We start from the raw sequence: 21,947 nt of genomic DNA, 5'->3' as shown, positions 1-21,947 counted from the left end.
TTTCAGATAATACATAAAGTATTATGTGAAAAATAAATTTTCCAAAAAATGCAAGCAGGCACATTTGTAGCAGTTGTATTACTAAATGCTTCCAGCATAATTTTTCGTAAGGTTTTTTCGTTTTATTGTTCCAATTGTCAAAAAATTCATAAATGTTTTATAGTGTTTTACAAAAACGAAATAAGTATGGAACAGAATATGTAGACAGTTTCCACAATATCTTGGAATGATACCTCGGGGTAATTCATTATTGTCTAAAAAGTTTACAAATTCTTTTGGATTGCCTTTGACACCATTAAACCTCATCTTATTCATAGCCAAAATAATTTTGACTGCCATACAATCGTAACTAAATAGTTGGCAAGTTTCAATTTCAAGAGACCTTATTGCAGAACAACACAAAATAGCAATTGTATCAAGAGGATGCAAATGGCAGTTTAACTCATTAAGGTTTTTAGCCCAGATTTCACCAATTTTTTTTAATGTGAGATGGTTAATCGAAACTCTATCTGACATTGTATTTGATATATTTGAGATGATCAAACGACGGCATTCTTCAAAAAGTTTTAAGTGAAAATTTGAATAAACTAAAGCAGTATGATCCACTTCATTATATATGTGGTTTGCATTATCAACAGCTGTCCCACCTGGTAATTGGTCGATAGCAATAACTTGGCATTTATCTTCTGATGTTAAGTGAATACTGTTGACATGAACGCCTTCTTGCGTTGTTGCATCAAACTCGAGAGTAATGTGATTATTACTGATGGTCCATTCAGCTACTTGTAGGTCCGCAATACTGCCAAGCTCGCGAACCATTTGGTCAACAGTACTACAGTGAGGAATATGAGAAAACAAAACACCTAAATATTGGCCAATTTTGCCCACTAAAAATGGAATGTTACCTGTTGGGACATTGGCGTAAATTATTATCCTCATTTTTAATGGATAAGTTTTATCATTTAATGTAATTGTATCATTTATATTGTCATCCTCCATCTGGGTCATATAATTTTCTAAGTTTGTAAAAACATTTTTATTTGTTCTAATAGCAGCATTGTTTTTGAGAGCTATGTTTCTATACTTTTCTCTCTCTTTAATTTTTAATGCCCTATGTTTCTATACTTTTCTCTCTCTTTAATTTTTAATGTAGCAATAAAATTGCAAATTTGCCTACAGTAATAGTATGTTTATAGTTTATTTTTCAAGTGTCTAACCTCTGCTCGTAAAACTTTTATAATTGCTTCTTTTCATTTAACACTTTGTCTAAAAGCTTTTAATTTATAAGGTAGGCTGATTAATTTTTTTTTTGCTTATGCTACCTTCTTACGGTTTTCTATGTTATTTTTAATATTAAATACTTAATATTATCAATAAAATAATATAATAATTTCATATTAAGTATTTAATAATAACTTAATACAATAGTATTATTTTTAAAGGTTTAAAATATGAAAAGTCAATACAACTTCTATTTTATTTTTAGTTCCCCTTTTATTTTAATTTCCTCAAGTTAATGTTTTTTTATAAGTAAATAAATTTACTGAGCTAAATTAGGAAAATTCACTATTTTGTTTCCACTATTAAAGATTCTCCAGAAGTCACAAAAGCCTAATTTTTGAGATGAAATTCAAGATTTCGTGACCTGAGAATAGCGGGCTTTAGCATTAGACAAAACCTTTTTACAATGGTTTCTAGCAATAGTAAACAGACGTCTGTTTTCTGGAGAATTGTTTTGCTGACAGATATGGAAGTAATGGTTTCAATTGGAAATTGCTGCAGCACAATGTGAGGAAGACCATGGAGAAGAGTAAGGCTTGACCTGGAATCGTCGAGAAGGAATAAAAGATTCTATGCCAGTCTGAATCCTAAAAGATATGTAAAAAGCACATTTGTCCGCAGGAAGACAAATGATTTCTACCCAAGGTATAGAGATTGTCTTGAATTGCTTTGAACAGTGTACTCTTTCTTTTCCTCTGGTCCTTTTGGGTTGATCTTTTTTTTGTAGAATCTATATTTTTTTTAATATACTTGTTTATGTAACTAAAACTGTTAAAACTATTTTAACCCACATTAAATGGATCAAAATCCAAAAATGAACAAATAACATATAAAGTACAATCTGCTTCATGTCATGCTGCCTTGTAGGATATGCCTTTTTAGGCAAAGGCAAGGAGATGCCAACTCTGACTTAAGACACCTCCTGCCTTGGGGCTCTTGGTTAAGTAAAGGCTAGAGATGATGTCTCAATAAAAACACTCATCTAGGGCAGATGTTAAATTCATCCGGCTACTGTCTTGTAGAAGGCCTCAAGGTGCAAGGCTGGTCAACAGATTCTATCTGTTGACCAGCCTTGCACCCCTTCGTCATCTATTAGGCTGGCGCAGATGTATTTTTAATACATTGTTTCCAGTTTAAGATGTCGAATGCTGGATCTTCTTGACTCAATGCATGGTTTTTGGTTGTGTTTTTATGACTAGGCAACTCATTGTATTATCTCCTAATGAGGGTACAGCTCTAAAACTCAGTTTTATGGTTCTGAGGCTGGCTGATAATCAGGTTTCCTGAACTCTGTGGTAGCTCTCAGAGAGGCTGATTCCATCAACAGCTGAAAAATATCAAAGTATTAACAATGCCATGTGCGCATGAGTGGTGTCCCTGTTTGTACTTTTGGTGTGCATTGCCAAGGCCACATTTAGAGCCCTTTATTATGGCTTATGGTTTATTAGTAGTAATGAGGCAACTGCTTGGGTTATTAAGCAGTGTACGGAGTATTATCTTTGCTTTGAGTCAAGTTCTTTAACAAATTTAAAAATGAATAAAGTACCAAAAACTATAAAACACGAAAAACCATCATCATCACCAAGTTCTCTAAACCTATCATTCACTAATATTGGTGGTCTTCGAAGTAACTTTTCTTCTATTCAGTCTTATCTCTCTTGCAAAGTTTACCAGACCTACTTGCTCTTGTAAGACTAATTTGATTTCAGCTGTCTCATTTTGTGAATTTAGTGTTGATGGTTATCTTCCTTTAATTCGTAAAGACTCCAATAGTCAAATGTTTGGTCGAGGCATTTACATTTGTGAGAATTCACCCATTTGTCGGGAATCTAGATTTGAATCCACAGACTATTCTTTTGTGTGCTTTCGTTTAGCACCACTTCACTTTATTGCTTTTCTCTTTGTTCTATATTGCTCTCTTTCTTCTCAAGACTGCACTCATTTTGATGTTATTTCTGATCATATTGACCAATCCCTCTCTCTTTATCCATCAGCTAATATTGTTGTTGTCGGTAACTTTAATGCTCATCACACTGAATGATTTGGCTTTAGTGTCAGTGACTCTGCAGGCATTAAAGCCAACAACTTTTGCCTTTCTCAATTCCTAACTCAAGTAGTCAACTTTCCAGCTTGGTTTTTAAGACAACCCGAATCATTTACCTTTGCTACTCGACTTATGTCTTGTTTCTGATCCTAGTCAGTGCTCAGTTTCTCTACATTTACCCTTAGGTGCTTCTGATCACAGTTTGATATCTCTAAATTTATTATCTCATTCTTCTTCATCATCTTACTTCTCCTATCATCGAACCTCTTACAACTAACTTAAAGCTGACAAATGCGCTTCTGACATAACTTCATGGATTCAGGCAAGCATGGAATATTTTATTCCCTCTCGACTATTCCAGGTCAAGCCTCACTCTTCTCTATGGTTTTACTCAGATTGAGCTGCGGTAATTGCCAATTAAAACTATTACTTTCATATCTATCAGCAAAATATTTCTCCAGAAAACAGATGTCTGTTTATTGCTGCTAGAAACCATTGTAAAAAGGTTTTGTCTAACGCCAAAGCCTGCTATTCTCAGGTCATGAAAACTCGTATTTCATCATAAAAATTAGGCTCTCATGACTTCTGGAGAATCTTTAACAGTATCAATAATAAGGGCAAATCTATAATTCCACCTCTCTTGTATGGTTCAGACTTTGTCACCTCACCTAAAGACAGAGCTGAATTGTTTGCTAAGAACTTTTCATCAATATTATCTCTTGATTCCACTAGTTGCGTTCTACCTGATATAGTCGTCAAACAGGTTGATCCATTGCTTGACAAAACTATTCAACAAGTGCTTATCAGAGTCTTGTTTTCCAGCCTGCTGGAAAGCGGCATCTGTTGTTCTTATTTTCAAAAATTCTAGAGAGCAATCTGATTCGTCTAACTACCATCCCATTGGTCTTCTTCCTATCATAAGCAAGGTTTTTGAATCTTTAATTAAAAGCACTTAATCTCTCATCTTGAATCTAATAACTTACTTTCTGATCATCAATATTGATTTCGATCTTGCTCTACAGCTGATTTGCTTACAGTAACAATCGATAGGTTTTATTGTGCATTAGATAAAGATGGAGAAGTTAAGGTTATTGCTCTTGACATATCTAAAGCTTTTGATAAATTTTGGCATGCTGGTCATCTCCATACGTTTCTTCTTACGGTGTATCTGGTAACATCTATAAGATTATCAATCCCTCCTTTTCAATCGTATTATAAAAGTTGTCCTTGATGGACAGCACTCTTCTTCTTATTCTGTACCATCAGGGGTTCCTTAAGGTTCAATTCTCGGCTCTATATTTTTTTTTAATTTACATTAATGATCTTTCAGATATTCTCACATATAAGCTGGAATTGTTTGCTGATGGTACTACCATTTATTTTTACCATGATAAGAAGCCAACACTCTCTTATTGCTTGGAGGGACATTTGAGCTTGAAATGGATCTCACTTCTTCTACAGCATGGGGCTCACAGTGGCTGGTAACTTTAATTCAGATAAAACTCCAATTATTTTAGCCAATTGTTATCCTAATATGTCAAATCTTCCTATATTTATGAACAGTGATGTACTCAATAAGTCATCTGCCTTTTATCTTCTAGGATTAACTCTTACTTCTGAACTTTCTTGGAAACTGCATATTAAATCCGTAGAAAAATTAGTATCTGCTAAGGTTGCATCTTTTTATCAAGCTCAACTCTTTTTTACTCCGGATTCTATTCTCTATCTCTATAAATCTCAAATCCGGCTTTATATGGAATACTATTGCCATATCTGGGGTGGAATTTTTAATGATGTCCTCTCCCTTTTAGACAAAATGCAAAAATGCATTGTAAACATAGTTGTACTTGCTCTTGCAGCCAACATCTCTGTAGTAAAGAGAAAGAGAAGTGACTAACAGTCACTTCTCTTTCTCTTTACTACAAATCCTTTTATGGGCACTGCTCTAAAGAGCTAGTGTCTCTTGTGCCATCTACTAAAATTCATTCTCATGTTGTCATTTAATTAAGTCTCATCTTTGTCCTGTGACTATTTCTGAGTGCTCCAAAAACTCTTATTTGTCTGGTTTTTTTCTTTGAACATCAGTTCTCTGGAATTTGCTTCCTTCATCTTGCTTTCCTGATTCATTTAATCTGCTATCCTTAAGTTGTCTGTCAATCGTTTTCTTGCTCTACAATTTTCATCTTTTTTCTTCCATTAACTTCCAACTTTAATTAGTGGTTGCTTGCAGCCTTGTTGGAAGCGAAGATATTAAAAAAAAAAAAAAATAACAGATAACAGTGAAGATAAAAATGATTGTTGCTACATTTAATCTCATTCAACTAGCTGGTAATTTCTGAATATGTAGTAAATCTATGTACTAACTTTTCTTGATATTTCACTTATTAAGTTTAATTAATTAATTAATGCTTATCATTCAGAAGATTTTAAATAATTGTTTTTTTCTGAACTGATGTCTCCTTTATTTTTCCATTTTGTTATTTAAAAATTTTAGACAATTTTTTTACAAAAAATTATTTTTAAACAGACAAATATTATTTTGTATAGAAAATAATAGAGCAAAATATATAAAATGCGTAAATATTCTTTAAAAATAATATAAAGTATATTATAATTTAAGTTTAATGTAATTAAATCACAATAATTAGCACAAAAAATACTGCACTTAAAGAAAACATAGTAAAACAGCACTAATGACAAAACACAGATGTCATGAATTAAAGAGATGCTGTTTGCCCCCTGAAAATGTTGGCACCCTAAAAATAATTTTATATTGCTAATAGCCTGAAAGTGTTATGTTATTAACTAAAAAACATAAATCACCAAATAAAGGCATTGCAACCAATTTTAATGGCACCTAAACCATTAAATAGTTGAAATTCAAGAAAATTTATAAAGTGGGCTAATAATTTGATCGGGGACTGTACATGCATACTTTTTCTTGGTTTTTCAGAGTTTCCAAGTTCGAGAGAAATCAAGAAACTTTGATGGAACTCAGACGTCGATCATTTTTTTACTCACAAAATAATTAAGTTCTTCTTTTTTTCTACATTGTCTTTGCAACAATACTACGTTGTTGTTTTGAAAATGAAAGCATTTTCTTTAGAAATTTTTTTTTCAATGACAACCTAATGTGATGTCACAGTGGGCAGTAAATTTTATAATATCATAATTTAATTTTAAATACAAACAAAAATAAAAGTATTAACTTGATTCATCTAATTCAAAGCTAAGCTATTTATATAAAATGAATTGAAAGCATATATCTGAGGATTAATAAGTGACGAATGGTGTAGCAATAGAGGTAGAAGGTACCATACTTTAAATGTTCACCATGACTCCGTGTTCTGTTGAAACATTTGAACATTTTTTATGAAAATATTGCAATTAAAACTACGGATAGCTGTAGGTTTTGCTGAAATTAGGGACCATAGTTAAGTTTCCGCATTAGATCTGCCAGAATTACTTAATTCATTATAGTTTTTTTATTATTTGATATATACTAAAAAAGATTGTCACAAAATAGTGGGCCGCAAAAAAACTGAATTGGATATTGAAGCAGAAACAGAGACTGAAGGAGAATTGCTTATTAATTATTCCAAAGAAAAGATTGAATATGAAGAAAATATCGTAAAAAAGTCTAAAAAAACTTTGAATACTAATTAAGTTCTTTAAATATTCATTGTTTCAATATAAAGTACTAAAAGAAACATACACAAAATTTACTGATCTTTGCATAACAAAAGACTGCTGCTCGACAATTGCACTAAATGGAATAGTGTTTTTAAGATGATAATAAGATTTTTGGATGTGTGTTTTTTTTTACAACTTATAAGGTGTAATGACATTGACTTGGATTTGTTGAAATCCCTGTCTGATTTATTGGAAGTCATTGCTGCTGCAGTTCACTTGGTAAAACAAAGTACAGCAATTGGAGTGTGACATTGTTATGGAAATGTTGTTATGGAAATGTTGTTATGGAAACGTTAGCAAATTAAAGATTATAGATACTGACATCAGCAGATGTTTTAATCTCCAGATACAAAAATTGTAAAAACATGTTGGTATCTGATTTTTAAAAAAATAAAAACTACACATTTTTTTACGCTTCGAAAAAAGATATTCAAGTTTCTGCTGCAAAATTATTTGATCAAATATTTGCAACAAAAGAAAATAGTCACTTAGCAAAATTAGATAATCGCGCTAAAGACAAACGAGGAAAATCATTACAATTAACATTCTTTTTTGCCAAAATTCAAGAAGCTCTAAATCAAAATTAATCAGCAGCTAAAAAGCTAAAAAAATAGATCACTTCACTGATCAGTTAAAAGTATATGGAGCAACTGTTGTGAAATCTGAGACAATTTTGAAATTTGATCTAGTTATCCACAGAATTCAAACCATTTATTAGATAAAACCAGTTTGTAAAAAAATTGTGACAAAAAAAATATTTATGTACTAACAAATAAAGAATATAAACTTTTTTTAAAATTTATAATGAATTATAAATTGAAATGGATAATATTAATAAAATAAGTACAAGAAAAATGATTAGTTATCAACTTGATAGTTAAATTACTTTTTAAAAACATTCTAGTCCTTTAATTTGCATTTTAATGGTTTTTTAAAAAAACGATAAATTTAATTAGTTTCCTCAATTAAGGATGTTCTTATTTTTAAAAGGGAAATATTTTCTTTTCAAAACTTTAAATTGCACATCCTCTTATTTAGAAAGGCTTGATAAAAAAAAAGTACATGGTTAAAATTTTTTTGCAAACCCTATTTTAAACCTCTAAATTGACCAAAATTTGTCTTACAACCTGATTTTGAAATTCTAAGTTTTTTCATACAAAACACCGCTTTAAATTGTTTAACATTACATCCAAAAACAAATAATATAAACTATTTTAATGTTTCAACAGAGATAGTTCACATAAGAGTAAAAGTGCAAGCAAATTTAAATCTACCCCCCTGCCCATTATTTACCAATATCTTTCCTAAATGCATATTTTGATTTCATTAATGAAAAGTATTTTACTTTAAAAGTTTGTTGCAAACTTTTTTTAAGTAAACTCTCAGAAATTATTTTATACTCGGAAATTAATTTTTAATAAATTTAATAATAAGAATGCATGATTGGTAATAGAGGGTAGTATGATTGGTCACAGGGAGTGTGGTGGGTAAGGGGTGGTTGGTTTTTTTGGGTTTGTAATATTTAAGATTTTTTATTTTCTTATTATTTGGTTTTGAGCACTTTATATTTATTAAATTTATATTTGTTATAGTTAGAAAGTATAAAAATATTACTCAAGAAGTTGGTTGTTTCAGACTTATATGTTGGTAAAGCAACACGCTCAACTACAAATGTTCGGCTTGTTGGACATTTTACTTGTTCTTTTAACAAAAGATAGGCCAAGTTAGTTGCCAACAAGTGGTGTTACATGTGTTGCAGTGGTCTTACATTAAGTTTTTTAGGAAATGATAGTCAATAAATCAATTATTTCAATATCTTACAACACATTAGCATGTAAAGCTATGATTTTCTGGCTCAAAGCTAATATTTTAGCTATAGCAAAGCCTATAGTTAAAATATTAGCTTTAGCATTAACTCTTGAACATGCAGAGTGTTCACGTGCATGCTGCTTGTGAATTATCTGCATGTTCAAGTAGAAAAACTAAAATTTACCTGCAAGATGAATACACTTTTTGACATTACCCATGGTGAATGGGATTATCACATCAAGATAAATGAAGATAAAAGTTTCTGATAGACCAGTGTAGTTTCTGAAAGAAGTCAACAACATAAGAAGATTTAATATATAAGTAGGCAGTTGTTAAATACAAAAAACCCAAGCTTGAAGAAAATAGGAGATAGGAATGACATAAAAATAATTTGATTGTTTATCCAATAAGGGTTCTGTAGATAAACTACAGAATCCTTATTGGATAAACATTCAAATTATTTTTTTTGGATAAAAATTCTTACTTGTTTAATATTTTTACAACATTCTAGTTTGGGCACTAGTCAATTAGTCAATAATTATATTTTGATGGCAAAAAATTGCCATATAATAATGGAACCATCAAGCCAGACACAGCAATTGGTGTGAATGTTTACCATTTGTTGTATCTGGCTTGCAACCCTCAATATTAGGTTTGACATTCGGCAATGCTGACCTAACTGCCGACCTCAAAGTGTTTGAGGTCAGTAAAAAATGGCCGACCTTGTTTCTATGTTATATAGTAACCCCTTTGTGTCATTTTTTTTTTTGCTGACCTGATGCCGACCTCTAACAGTTTGAGGTCAGCAATTTTTTTGCCTTTATCTTATTTTTCCTGATTCTGAGGGTTGGGCTTGGGTATTGAATAATTATTTGGAATCCATAATATACTTGCTATTACAGGTGCTTTGATGGGGCAGAAGGTAATTGAGTTCATCATTTTAGACAAAAATGAATCTCAAAATGGCTTAAAAAGCAGGTTTGGGTATAAGATCATTTCAGAAATTTGTTACTTTAGACTAAAATGGGATTCTAAAGGGCTTACAAAGCAGGCCCAAGGAACTACTTTTAAAAAAATTCAAATGGTGCACATTTTTTATTCTCACCGAATAAAGGGGTGTGCAATATCAAGTTCAAAGAAAAAAATTTTTAGACCATATAATTTTAATAAATATATATAATAATAAATACATATATGCACACACACATATATATATATATATATATATATATATATATATATATATATATATATATATATATATATATATATATATATACAATATATATATATACATATATATATATATATATATATATATATATATATATATATATATATATATATATATATATATATATATATATATATATATATATATATATATATATATACATTTATTTATATATATATACATATATATATATATATATATATATATATATATATATATATATATATATATATATATATATATACATTTATTTATATATATATACATATATATATATATATATATATTTATATATATATATATATATATATATATATATATATATATACATTTATTTATATATATATACATATATATATATATATATATATATTTATATATATATATATATATATATATATATATATATATATATATATATATATATGTGTGTGTGTGCATATATGTATTTATTATTATATATATTTATTAAAATTATATTATTAGTCATTTTAACTTAAAATTATGATAATTTATTTAATTTATTGTTCTTATTATTGAGTTCATTTATAACTAAGCTGATATAATTGGTATTTTTATTCATTTTATATATATATTTTTTATTTACTTTATTTTTTTATTTCTGTTCGATTTTCTTTTCATTTATATCTTTTAATCTTTTATCCAGTACACAAATTTTATTGTTGATAGGTACACAAATAGTTGTTGAAGATTTATTTTATAATGTGGATGTTCGAAGAAAAGCTCTTAAAAATCCAAGTGAAGAGTATAATAAAATTGCTGACATCATAAGCAAATATGCTATTCATAATCCATCAGTGTCATTTACATTAAAAAAATTTGGGGAAAATACTGCTGGCATTCGAACTCAAGCAGACATGCAAGTTATTGATAATATTAAAAATATATACGGTCCAACTATAGCTCGTGAATTGCTTCCAGTTACTCTTGAAAGCGTCTATTATGGTTTCAAAATGAATGGATTTATCTCTAATGCAAACTACTCTATGAAAAAATGCATTTTTTTGTTATTTATCAACCATCGGTTGGTTGAATGCAACAGCTTAAAAAAAGCCATAGAAGCAGTATACCAAAATTATCTCCCTAAAGAAAAGCATCCTTTTTTATATATGAGTTTAGAATTAAATCCTGCAAATATTGATGTAAATGTTCACCCTACTAAACATGAAGTCAAGTTTTTGCATGAAGAAGCTATAATCGAAGAAGTTCAAAAGTGCATTGAAACAGAATTACTTGGTGCAAATAATTCTCGACATTATTACACCCAAACATTATTACCTAAGCTGGTGGATGCTGGGATTGAGTTTCCAGTTTCAGGTGCACCTTTATTATAAATATTGTTGATTATTTCTTTTTTTAAGTTATTTGCTTTTAAATATTTATTTATATTTTTTTATTATAAACATTTATAAATGTCTTTAAATCTTTTTTGATTTTTTTTTAATGTTATAAAAAAATTTATTCTTTTAAAACATTAAATCATTTATGGTAATATAAAAGTAATAGTTGCAATGCTATAAAATTAAAATTATTTTTTAATTTTTTTGTTTAAGTTGTTTTAATTTGTTTGTTTAAATTGGCAATATAGATTTAATTGAAAATGCAACTTTTATTTATATTTCCATTCACCTAGTTCTTCATATTGAAAAAATATTTTAACCAAAAATGATTGCAATCGTCAAAAAATATGAGATAGTCATCATAAAATTGGTTTTTACTTTTCTAAAAATTTCAAAAAAAAACTTTTTGAAAGATCCTTTTCCTAAATACTTTAAATCTTTCATTGTCTATAAACTTGAACGTACAGGATGTAAATCCTGTTATAATGGCAAAGCCATATAAAAACATAGCTTGTCAAACATAGAGGGATAAAAACTTGCACATTTACAAACATCTTACAAATACAAATAAATGTTGTTTTGATTTAAAAGATATCAAAAATATTTTTTTTGATTCTGCCTCCAACAAATTTGTTTTAAAACTCAAAGGGAGGATCTTGACAAATCAAAGGCTTTCAATAAAGTCTAACTACATAACACTAAGTATGATGGTTTTATCTCTATAAGCTTGCTTTATATATCGTGTACCTGAGAAAGTTTTTGAGGTTATTAAATCATTTCATTCTAACTGCAGTGTTAAAGTTGTCCAAGGCCAACGCTGTTCTTTTTTCCAGTAACTTCGGGGTACTATAAAGACACAATACAGGATCAAGGTTCTATCCTTGGTCCTGTATTGTGTCTTTTATTATTTTTAATCTATAATAATCCTTCTGACAATCTTACATCTGACTTTATTTGCTGATAACACAACTATATACTCCGGTCTATACTGACTGTTCTAAGAACTTGCAGCTGATCTTGAATCTGATCTCTCTTTAGTCACAGCATGGGTGTTGCAGTGTCTTGTAAATTTTATCCTAAACAAACTGTTTACTGCCAACTATTAATACTTCTATATTGATGATGAAGCTTTACTGAGTTCTCTACTTTATATCTTGTCGGATTGTCATTTATTACTGGCCTCCGATGGAGACAATATATACAATTCATATCTAAGTTAGCATCTCTAAGGTTCTTTATGGTTATTACAATCCCTATTTCTTTTTTCCTGATGTCTCTACAAATCTCTAATTTGTCCCTGTATAGAATACTGTTGTCAGATTTAGACTGGTTCTTCCAATGGTATTCTTGTTTCTTCTAGACTAAGTCCAATAATGTATTGTAAATGCTGTAAGACTTGCTTTAAGTACAAAGTATGAGGTATCTGACATATTGTTATAAAAATGCAACTCTTTCCCTTTTCCCTTTCTTTTCCCTTTTCTGTAAATACTATCATGGTTGCTGCTCAAACAAGCTATTATCTATTGTTCCATCAACCGAAATTCAATCTTGCATTCTTTTACTGTATCTGTTCTTTAATGTTCTAAAAATATTTATTTATCAAGTTTTTTCCCTCACACTCCAATATTTTGGAACTCTCTCTCATTTTCATTTTTTCCTGAATCATTAAATTTACAGTTATTTAAGCTTTCTGACAATTTTTTTTGTTCCTTAAAAGTATTCTTTGTTTCATATAACTCACAACTTCAATTGTAATTGCAATCTTGCCTATATAGGGTAGATTAGGGTAATATGAGCACCTTAAGCGAAAAATGAAATATATTAAAAAATCATTACAATGGATACAAAATTTTTGCAAATAAACAATTTTTAGGGATCACTACCTAAAAATTGTTTCTTAAAAAGACAGAAGTTTTAAAAAAGTAGCAAAAGTGCTCATATTACCTACACCACTTGGTAATATGAGCACCTTAAATTAGTTTAAAAAGATAACATTAAGTGAAAAAATATCATCCTGACCATTAGATCTAATTTGTGGAACATAATGATTCGTTATTAACAAAACTTATCATTTAAAGATTAAATTTTATAACTTTTTTATTTATTATAAAATTTTTATTAACTTTTAATAAAACAATACTACATTGTTTTACGCACAAAAAAAATTTTTTTTTTTCAATTTTATTAACTCAAACCTTTAAAAGATAAAACTACAAATTTTTTGAATTTAAATTACAAAAAAAGTATTTAGTATTGTTAAAATATTCAAAAAGTTTTACTATGTTTTGTTTTTATTCAAAAAATATTAAAACCACTGCAATTTTAGGATTTTAAACTAGGTAATTTTAATAAAAAACACCGGGTAATTTGAGCATGCTCATATTACACAAAAATGTTAAGTCAAAAATAAATGTTTCTATGCATTGTTTTTCAAACAAAAATGGAATGGTTTTTTAACTAACATGTTTTTCTTTATGAAAAATTAAATTTCATTATTTTAGCATCAAAATTAGGTGCCACAGATTTATTCATGCGTGATGATAATATTTTAACAACGCAAAATATTTAATAAGTTGAAAGCTTTTAATTACTGCATATTTACGCTAATTAAACTGATTCTTGTTATCACCTAAATTGTTGATTCAAATAATACAAAGTCGATTCAAATAATACAAAGGCAGAAAAAAACACATACTGAAACTTTTTAGTCCCTGTGTAATAAGTCCCTGTGTAATAAGCAAATAATAATAACAATATATTTCATGGACAGGAGGTAATCCACTGTTATTCAGGGTGGTAGCCCTCCTATCGATCTATATTTGTGTTCTGCATCAACAGTCAGAAGTACTCGATCAATTATGTCAGCTCTACTGAAAACAAACTCAGTTGCCTATGCCTTGAATAAAAATGAAGAACTCTGTTACGAATTTCTTGCTTTTAAAGCAGCCATGGAAAAAGAGTTACAGTTACTTAAAGATAAAAATTGTATACTGCGTCAACAACTTGAGAATCTTAAAAAATAAAAAACCGTTCAACAAAAGCAACATTCTTTGAAGCCTTCTTATTCTGATATCACCAAAATTGGTACTAATGCCAACTACGCTCTTACGAGTACACTAGAAAAAAACCAGCGCATGCAGGCTAATAGAGCTACTAAAGTAGTGTTTATTGAAGTGCAAAACTCTCAAATGAGTTCTCCTGAAGAATGTTTAAATGAAGACACAAGTACAGTTAGTGATATACTCCAAGCGATCAATCTACCTGTAAATATAAAATCTATTAATCGTCTGACTAATTCAAGCTGTACATCGGCACATTTTATAAAAAAAAACCTTCCTGCTCCTATTATAGTTGAATTTAACTCTATAGATGCTCGTAATAAGGTAATCTCCTCAGCAAAAAAATTATGTAGCACAAAATATAAAGAAATCTTTATCCGACCAAATCGTACTCCATCAGAGCAAGCAAACTTCAATAAGCTATATGCTGAAAAAAAAATTTGAATGAGCAGTTCCAATCCAATCTAAAACTTGATCAGCACTTTTGGTATGTTGTCTGGGGAGATACTGTTCGCTGTATCATTGTCACCAAAATAATTACATTTCATGGACGAAAAAACAGCTGCAGATGCAAGAAAAGTTAAAAAGGTTGAATCCTTGCAAGCATCCATATCAACCACAAACAATTAGAGCAATGTCCTCCAAACAATATAAACAATCAACACACCCAACATTTAAAAAAAACTTATCATCTGCTAGTTATCTAAACTGTTTTTACACCGATGCTTCATCATTGAACCACCTAAAACTCCAAGAGCTTTTTCTAGCTGCTACTAATTTTGAATATGATGTCATATTTATTACGGAAAATTTGTTTTAATGAATTTTCAGCAAGTTTTTTTCCTAATTACAATATTTATAGAAAAGATCGATCTACTCACGGTGGTGGTATTGCAATATATGTAAAAAGTAATTATAGCATAAATGAATGCACAAAATATAAATTGGGAATTAAACATTTAGAACAACTCTGGGTTGAACTTATTAAACAAAGAATCTCTTCTTATAGGATGCATTTATCGCCCACCAACTAGTAGCCTATCAGACTTCAACGAAATTGCTAGATCCATTTTTATATTCAAAAACGCAAATTACCTTGGATAACCTGTGAGCTGTTATTCTTAATCAAACACAAGAGAAAGCTCTAGTTTCTCAACGTCAATAGCAAATGGAAAACCATTCCTCGGGTTAACGAGTACAAACAAACTCGTAATCTGGTAAAGAAAGCAACTCCTGATGCAATCCGTATCTATGAAATTAATTGATCTAATGACAAGAAAAACCCAAAGAAATTTTTAGCTTATATTAATAAGGAAACACACTGTAAGCAACCAGATTGTGTCATTGCAATCAATGACTGGGGAAATTAGTAACGACCAAGTTTTTATTGCCAACACTCTAAACAAACAGTTTCAATCTGTCTTTACTATTGAACCTCACATTCAAAATTTACCACTTTTAACTAAACACACAACTATATCACTTTTTTATATCTCCTTTGATTATGAGTCTGTTTGAAGTCACCTTGTTACTCTTGATGGTTATAAATCTATGGGTGAAGATCAGATAAGTCCTTACGTACTCAAGGCATGCTCTAACACAATAGCAACTCCACTAGCCATGATCTACCTAAAAACAATGGAACAAGGCATGTTACCAAAAGGCATGGTTATAGCAAATGTGACTCCTTTGTTCAAAGGAGGTTCTAAAATGGATCCAAACAATTACAGACCCATTTCCATTACTTCTGTGCCATGCAAAGAAATGGAGAAAATTGTTAAAAATAAGTTAATGCAGCATCTACTTTCTCATAATCTTATATCGAATTGTCAGCATGGTTTCATAAACAAAAATCTTGTGTTACTAATTGACTTGAGGCTATGGATTTTCTGACCTACAATATGTCACATAAGCTTCCTGTTGATGTTGGAATGGGAAAAAGTTACTAATGGCATTCCTCAAGGCTCAGTTCTTGGTCCAACACTTTTTACTATCTTCATTAATGATTTACCATAACAAATTAGTAACAAAAATATATGCAAAATGTATGCAGGCGATACAAAAGTCCTTAGTGTGGTCAGCACTGAAGAACAAAAACTTTGTCTGCAAGCTGCCATTGACAACATTGTTAATTGGGTTCAAGAATGGCTTATGGAAATAAATATTAGGAAATGTAAAATAATGTATTTCAACCAATCCAATTCCGTTCCACACCTATACTTTATTGATGACCAAAGCTCAAACAACAGTTCCAACAGAGTTCAACTTGAATCAACATCATTAGAAAAAGACCATGATGTTTTAATTTACAATGACCTAAAGCAAAATTACTAAACTTCTATTGTTGCAGCCAAGGCTAAGTAAATGCTTGGTATCCTAAAACATTGCTTCATAAGTAGAGATGCTCAACTCTGGAAAAAGCTATATACGTCCACTTCTAGAATTTTCCATTACCGCTTGGTGTCCTTATTTAGAAAAGGACATTTCCTATAATTGAAAGAGAATGATATTGAGTTAGTTAACTGTAGTAACTAACTCAATATTATTATGGGGGCAATAGTTAGTAACTAACAATTTCCCCCAGCTATGGGCATAGCATCCGGTACCATCGTGAAATCGACAAAAACTGTCAGGTCCGATATAACTTTTTTAACAACCGTGTAGCAAATGTATGGAATGCCTTGCCAGACAATGTCGTAAATACTTCAGTGAAAATTGTCAGTGTCGTAAGTACTTTAGTGTCGTAAATGCTTCAGTGAAAAAGTTTATAATTTAGACCAGCATCTAAAACAGTTACCATAGTACATCATTTTCCGTGGTTGCTTCAATGGTTGCTATACAAACTAGCTTTGCTAGCTAATGATGAACTTACGGTTCATGTCATGTCCATGTCACTTAATAATAATAATAAATAATAATAAAAGTAACTTTAGCTTCACTGTTTACATCTTAGAATTTTTTTTTTTTTTAAACATCTTTGCTTCCAACAAGGCTGCAAGCAGCCACTAATAAAAGTTGAAAGTTTCTGGAAGAGAAAAGATAAAGATTGTAGAGCAAGATAATGATTGACAGATGACTTAAAGGATTGCAAATTATATGAATCAGGAAAGCAAGATGAAGGAAGCAAATTCCAAAGAACTGTTGTTTGAGGAAAAAAAACTAGATGACTAAGAGTTTTTGCAGCACTTAGGAACAGTCACAGAAAAAGGATGAGATTTAATTGAGTGACGAGTAACAGAAGAATGAATTTTAGTAGATGGCACAAGAAACTCTACGTCTTTAGAGCAGTGCCTATTATAGTATTTATAGAAAAGAGAAAGAGAAGCAGCATTATAACGATGTGATAATGGTCGGAGGTTGGCTGCAAAAGCAGGTCCAACTATGTTTACAATGCATTTTTGCACCTTGTCTAAAAGAGAAAAAGCATCATTAGAAGATCCAGCCCAGATATGGCAGCAGTATTCCATGCAAGGCTGGATTTGAGATTTATAGGAATAGAGAATAGAATCCAAAGTAAAAATGAGTCGAGCTCGATAAGGAGATGCAACCTTAGCAGATGCTAATTTTGCAACTTATTTGATATATGGTTTCCAAAAAAGATAAAAGTTAATCCTAGAAGATGAAGAGTAGATGACTCATCGAGTATATCACCGTTCATAAATATAGGAAGATCTAACTTATAGCGATAATGATTGGCTGAAAAAAATTGAGTTTTATTTGTATTGAAGTTCACCAGCCACTGTGAGCCCCATGCTGTAGCAGAAGTGAGATCCTTGAATAGTTTTGAGAGTATAGACGACAGCTCCGGAGAACACTTCTGCAAGACAATACCAGGTATGTTGTCCAAGCCACAAGCTGCAGAAGAGTCTAGACAGGAAATCACTTTAGATACAGAAGCTGGAGTGATACGAATGTCAAGCAATGGATCAACCTGTTTGTTGGCAATATCAGGTAGAACGCAACTAGTGGAATCAAGAGATGATATTGATGAAAAGTTTTTAGCAAACAATTCAGCTTTGTGTTTAGGTGAGGTGACAAAGTCTGAACCATACAAGAGAGGTGGAATTAAAGATTTGCCCTTATTATTAATACTATTAAAGATTCTCCATAAGTCACGAGAGCCTAATTTTTGAGATGAGATATGAGATTTCATGACCTGAGAATTTCGGGCTTTGGCATTAGACAAAGCCTTTTTACAATGGTTTCTAGCAGTGATAAACAAAAGTTTGTTTTCTGGAGAATTGTTTTGCTGATAGATATGGAAGTAATGGTTTCGATTGGCAATCGCAGTAGCACAGTGTGATGAAAACCATGGAGGAGAGTGAGGCTTGACCTGGAATCGTCGAGAGGGAACAAAAGATTCCATGCCAGGCTGAATCCACGAAGTTATGTAAGAAGCACATTTCTCGACAGGAAGGCAAAAGATTTCTACCCAAGGGCCATCACGAAGAAAATCACAGAAAGAGTCCCAGTCAGCTTTATTTTTTGTGTTTCATGGTTTTTGGTGCTTTATTCATTTTTAAATTTGTTGAAGAACTTGACTCAAAGCATTAATAGTACTCAGAACACTGTTTAATAGCCCAAGCAATTGCCCTACTATTAATAAACCCTAAGCCGTAACAAAATAAAAAAATATATATATATATTAGGGTGTGTCATTTAAAAAAAAATTGATTTAAAAAAAGTTATATTGAAAAAATATTAGGATTTTATATATAATTAAGAAATGTAACCTTCCGTTTTGTTGAATTTTAGCGCTAGCTACATTTTTTTTAATTTTTAGTTTTACTGTTTATTGCTATTCTGTATACTACTCAGTGAGCACACACCAAAAAATGGTTGGCTGTTTTGAATTATTTTTTTCTGCCTAGAGTCGAACAGTTTTCTTTTTAATATTTCTAAGTATTCCATTTATTGTGGTTAAACAAAAAAAATTACAAAATTCTGCTTAAAATAGTGTAAAATATGTAACAATATCCTTATAAAAACCAAAATATTGTGTTACAAAATACATTTTAGGGCTTCTTACACTTAGGGTGGTTTTGTACTCTATTGTTAAATATCCCTATAATTTGTGTTATCCTTATAAAATGTGCTTTCTCATAAAATAAAATAATTTTAGAAAAAGGCTATATATTTTTGTCTCTAAAAATATAATTTGTTATGTTATGACAACTAATAATATTAAAAAACACTACTATATTATAAAAATAATAAGCAATCTATTTAATATTAAATGTTCATTAAATATAAACATATATGTTAAATATTGAAACAACAACATATTGTTATATTTTTTTTGAGCTCAACAAAAAATAAAAAAATAAAAATCACTTTAACTGTAGTTTAGAAGTTCCATCATGTCTTTCTTGCTCCTATTAGCAGACATCAACTCTCTGCTAATGAATTGGGCTCTTATGTAAGCTTCTCTTCTTTCTGATGTGTGGACATGTCCTGCAGCTTCTGTGACCATCTTTACACACCTCTCAACTGATTGTGTATGTGAATTCCATTGGGGAACAACCATGGGGTTATCAATTAAGTCTTTAATATCCGAAGATGTAAAATTGCATGTCAAAGGTGGTTCTTTTATATTATTGCTCCAGTCTATCAGACTAAAAAGATTTTTAGCATCAATGTTAATATCAGGTGTTCTTCGATGTCAATGGCTATAACCACCAGTATTAGACTGCTCATGATATTTTTCACGGAGTTTAAGAATAATTTCCACAGCTTGACCTCTTTCTACTTTACTGTCACTGCATATCATAGCTTGTAAAATAGCTTCTGAATGTGCATACCAAGCTGATCTTTTAATTGTGGGCATTACAATATCAAGAACCGGTTCCCTCTGGCTTCTGAGGAGTTCTAATTTGTATAAAATATGTCTTGGTCCCTCAACCCAACATGATTTAACTTTTATGTTAAACCAGTTTGGAATATAAATACCTACAATATATTCAACAATCCATGTAAGATTTTGAAGATTGATACCATATAGGCCATGCTGAGAAACCCATATCTTGCAAAATCTTAATGCCGTAGTGAGCCATCTGCTATGGCAAACAGGTCCTATTTCTAGCATTGCTAACTGCTGAGGTAAATCACCAGACTTTATTGCTTTTGTTATTCGGTAAGCATAGCTGTGATCAGTACTTAAACCATTTATAACTTCAGGGCTAAGAACTATTAATGCAGGTCCAGTATCAATTTTTGTAAATCTGGGATTAATTTCAAGACTTGTTGCTGAATTTAACATCTTTCCCAGTATTCCTGACCACTTATTTCCACATTTTGTTGGGCCGTCTAAGCTTGTAATTAAATGTCTTAAACCTAACTCATTTAATCCATACAAGTCAATCCATACTAATCTCTTTCTCAATGTTCTTTCCACCCATTGCATCACACCACCTTCCCAACCAGTATTTACATTAGTGCTGTCTCCTCCTATTGCTTTTAGTTGTGTTCCTAAATTTCTTTCCATCAACCAGTTAACCAAGTAGTCTGCAATTACCTCAGCATGTTTTTTGTGATCAGTCTTATTAGGAACAAAATGAAATAGATATTTTCCACCTGGTTCAGTAACGACAGAATAATGCTCTTCCTTGAGAAGACCAGGGAAATGCGTACCATCAAATTCTGTTAATACTTTTGTATTATCTTTCCTGTCATCAAAAAAAATAAAGGAAACCACATTATTTTCAAGGTCTTTATTAAATTTATTAGCTAATTCAATAGCTAACTTCTCTTGGGCCCTTTTAACCTTACTGTGATCAATAATCATCAATGTAATATTCTTTGTTATAAATTTTGCATCTATAAGTGCTGCTATCGCTATTTCTGCAGTTTCTTGTAAGCTAGTGTGATGCCTCATACTAGCCATTGCAATGTTTGTTATGTCCATTCTGTTATAAACTTTTACAATACTATTGGAAGGTTCTGGTTCTCTAGAAAAATCCGGTTCTGATTCAACTTTATTTGTTTTTTCAATCTGAAAAAAATAAATACAAGACTTAAACTTTTTGTTATTAACATTAAGTTACTGATTTATAAAAAATCTAAAAAAAAGAAGATATTGAGTTATTTTTATAAACAATCACTATATCAACATTTCATTTCTCCAAAAAAAGTTATATTAATTACTATAAAACATATTTTATTATTACCTGAATAATCTGTGCCAAGCAATTATAATCTTCTGGAATCATTTGGTTGACTTTTTCTTCTTTTTTAATTTTTTTATCTCTCTTTTCTAATTGCAGCTGATACTCTACTTTTCTCTTTATAACTTGTTTTATTTTTGTTGATTCTAGAGTGTCAACTCCACCAATCTAGTAATGTGCAAAACTTCCAACTTTGTCTCTCTGTGATTTGATAAAGCTGAGTTCTATAACAGGAATTTTACTTTCACGTACACATGTACATTTAATATGTGCCTGCTTTTTACAGTCTTGGTCACAACCATA

The 21,947-nt window shown here is 30.4% G+C and overlaps 1 protein-coding gene across 1 annotated transcript in view; it reads left to right on the top strand.

The window, feature by feature from the left end:
• LOC136071798 (DNA mismatch repair protein Mlh1-like) overlaps window positions 1–21,947 on the top strand; it is a 35,041-nt gene that overhangs the window by 5,763 nt on the left and 7,331 nt on the right. The window contains exon 2 of the mRNA XM_065797122.1: window positions 10,752–11,399. Within this exon, the coding sequence (XP_065653194.1) occupies window positions 10,752–11,399 (648 nt within the window). The remainder of the gene's footprint in view (window positions 1–10,751; window positions 11,400–21,947) is intronic.

Source organism: Hydra vulgaris, chromosome 05, assembly GCF_038396675.1.
Source record: "Hydra vulgaris chromosome 05, alternate assembly HydraT2T_AEP".
In the NCBI taxonomy this organism is placed as follows: domain Eukaryota; kingdom Metazoa; phylum Cnidaria; class Hydrozoa; order Anthoathecata; family Hydridae; genus Hydra; species Hydra vulgaris.
The sequence above is the reverse complement of the archived record's forward strand: the minus strand, read 5'-3'. Positions and strand labels throughout refer to the sequence as shown.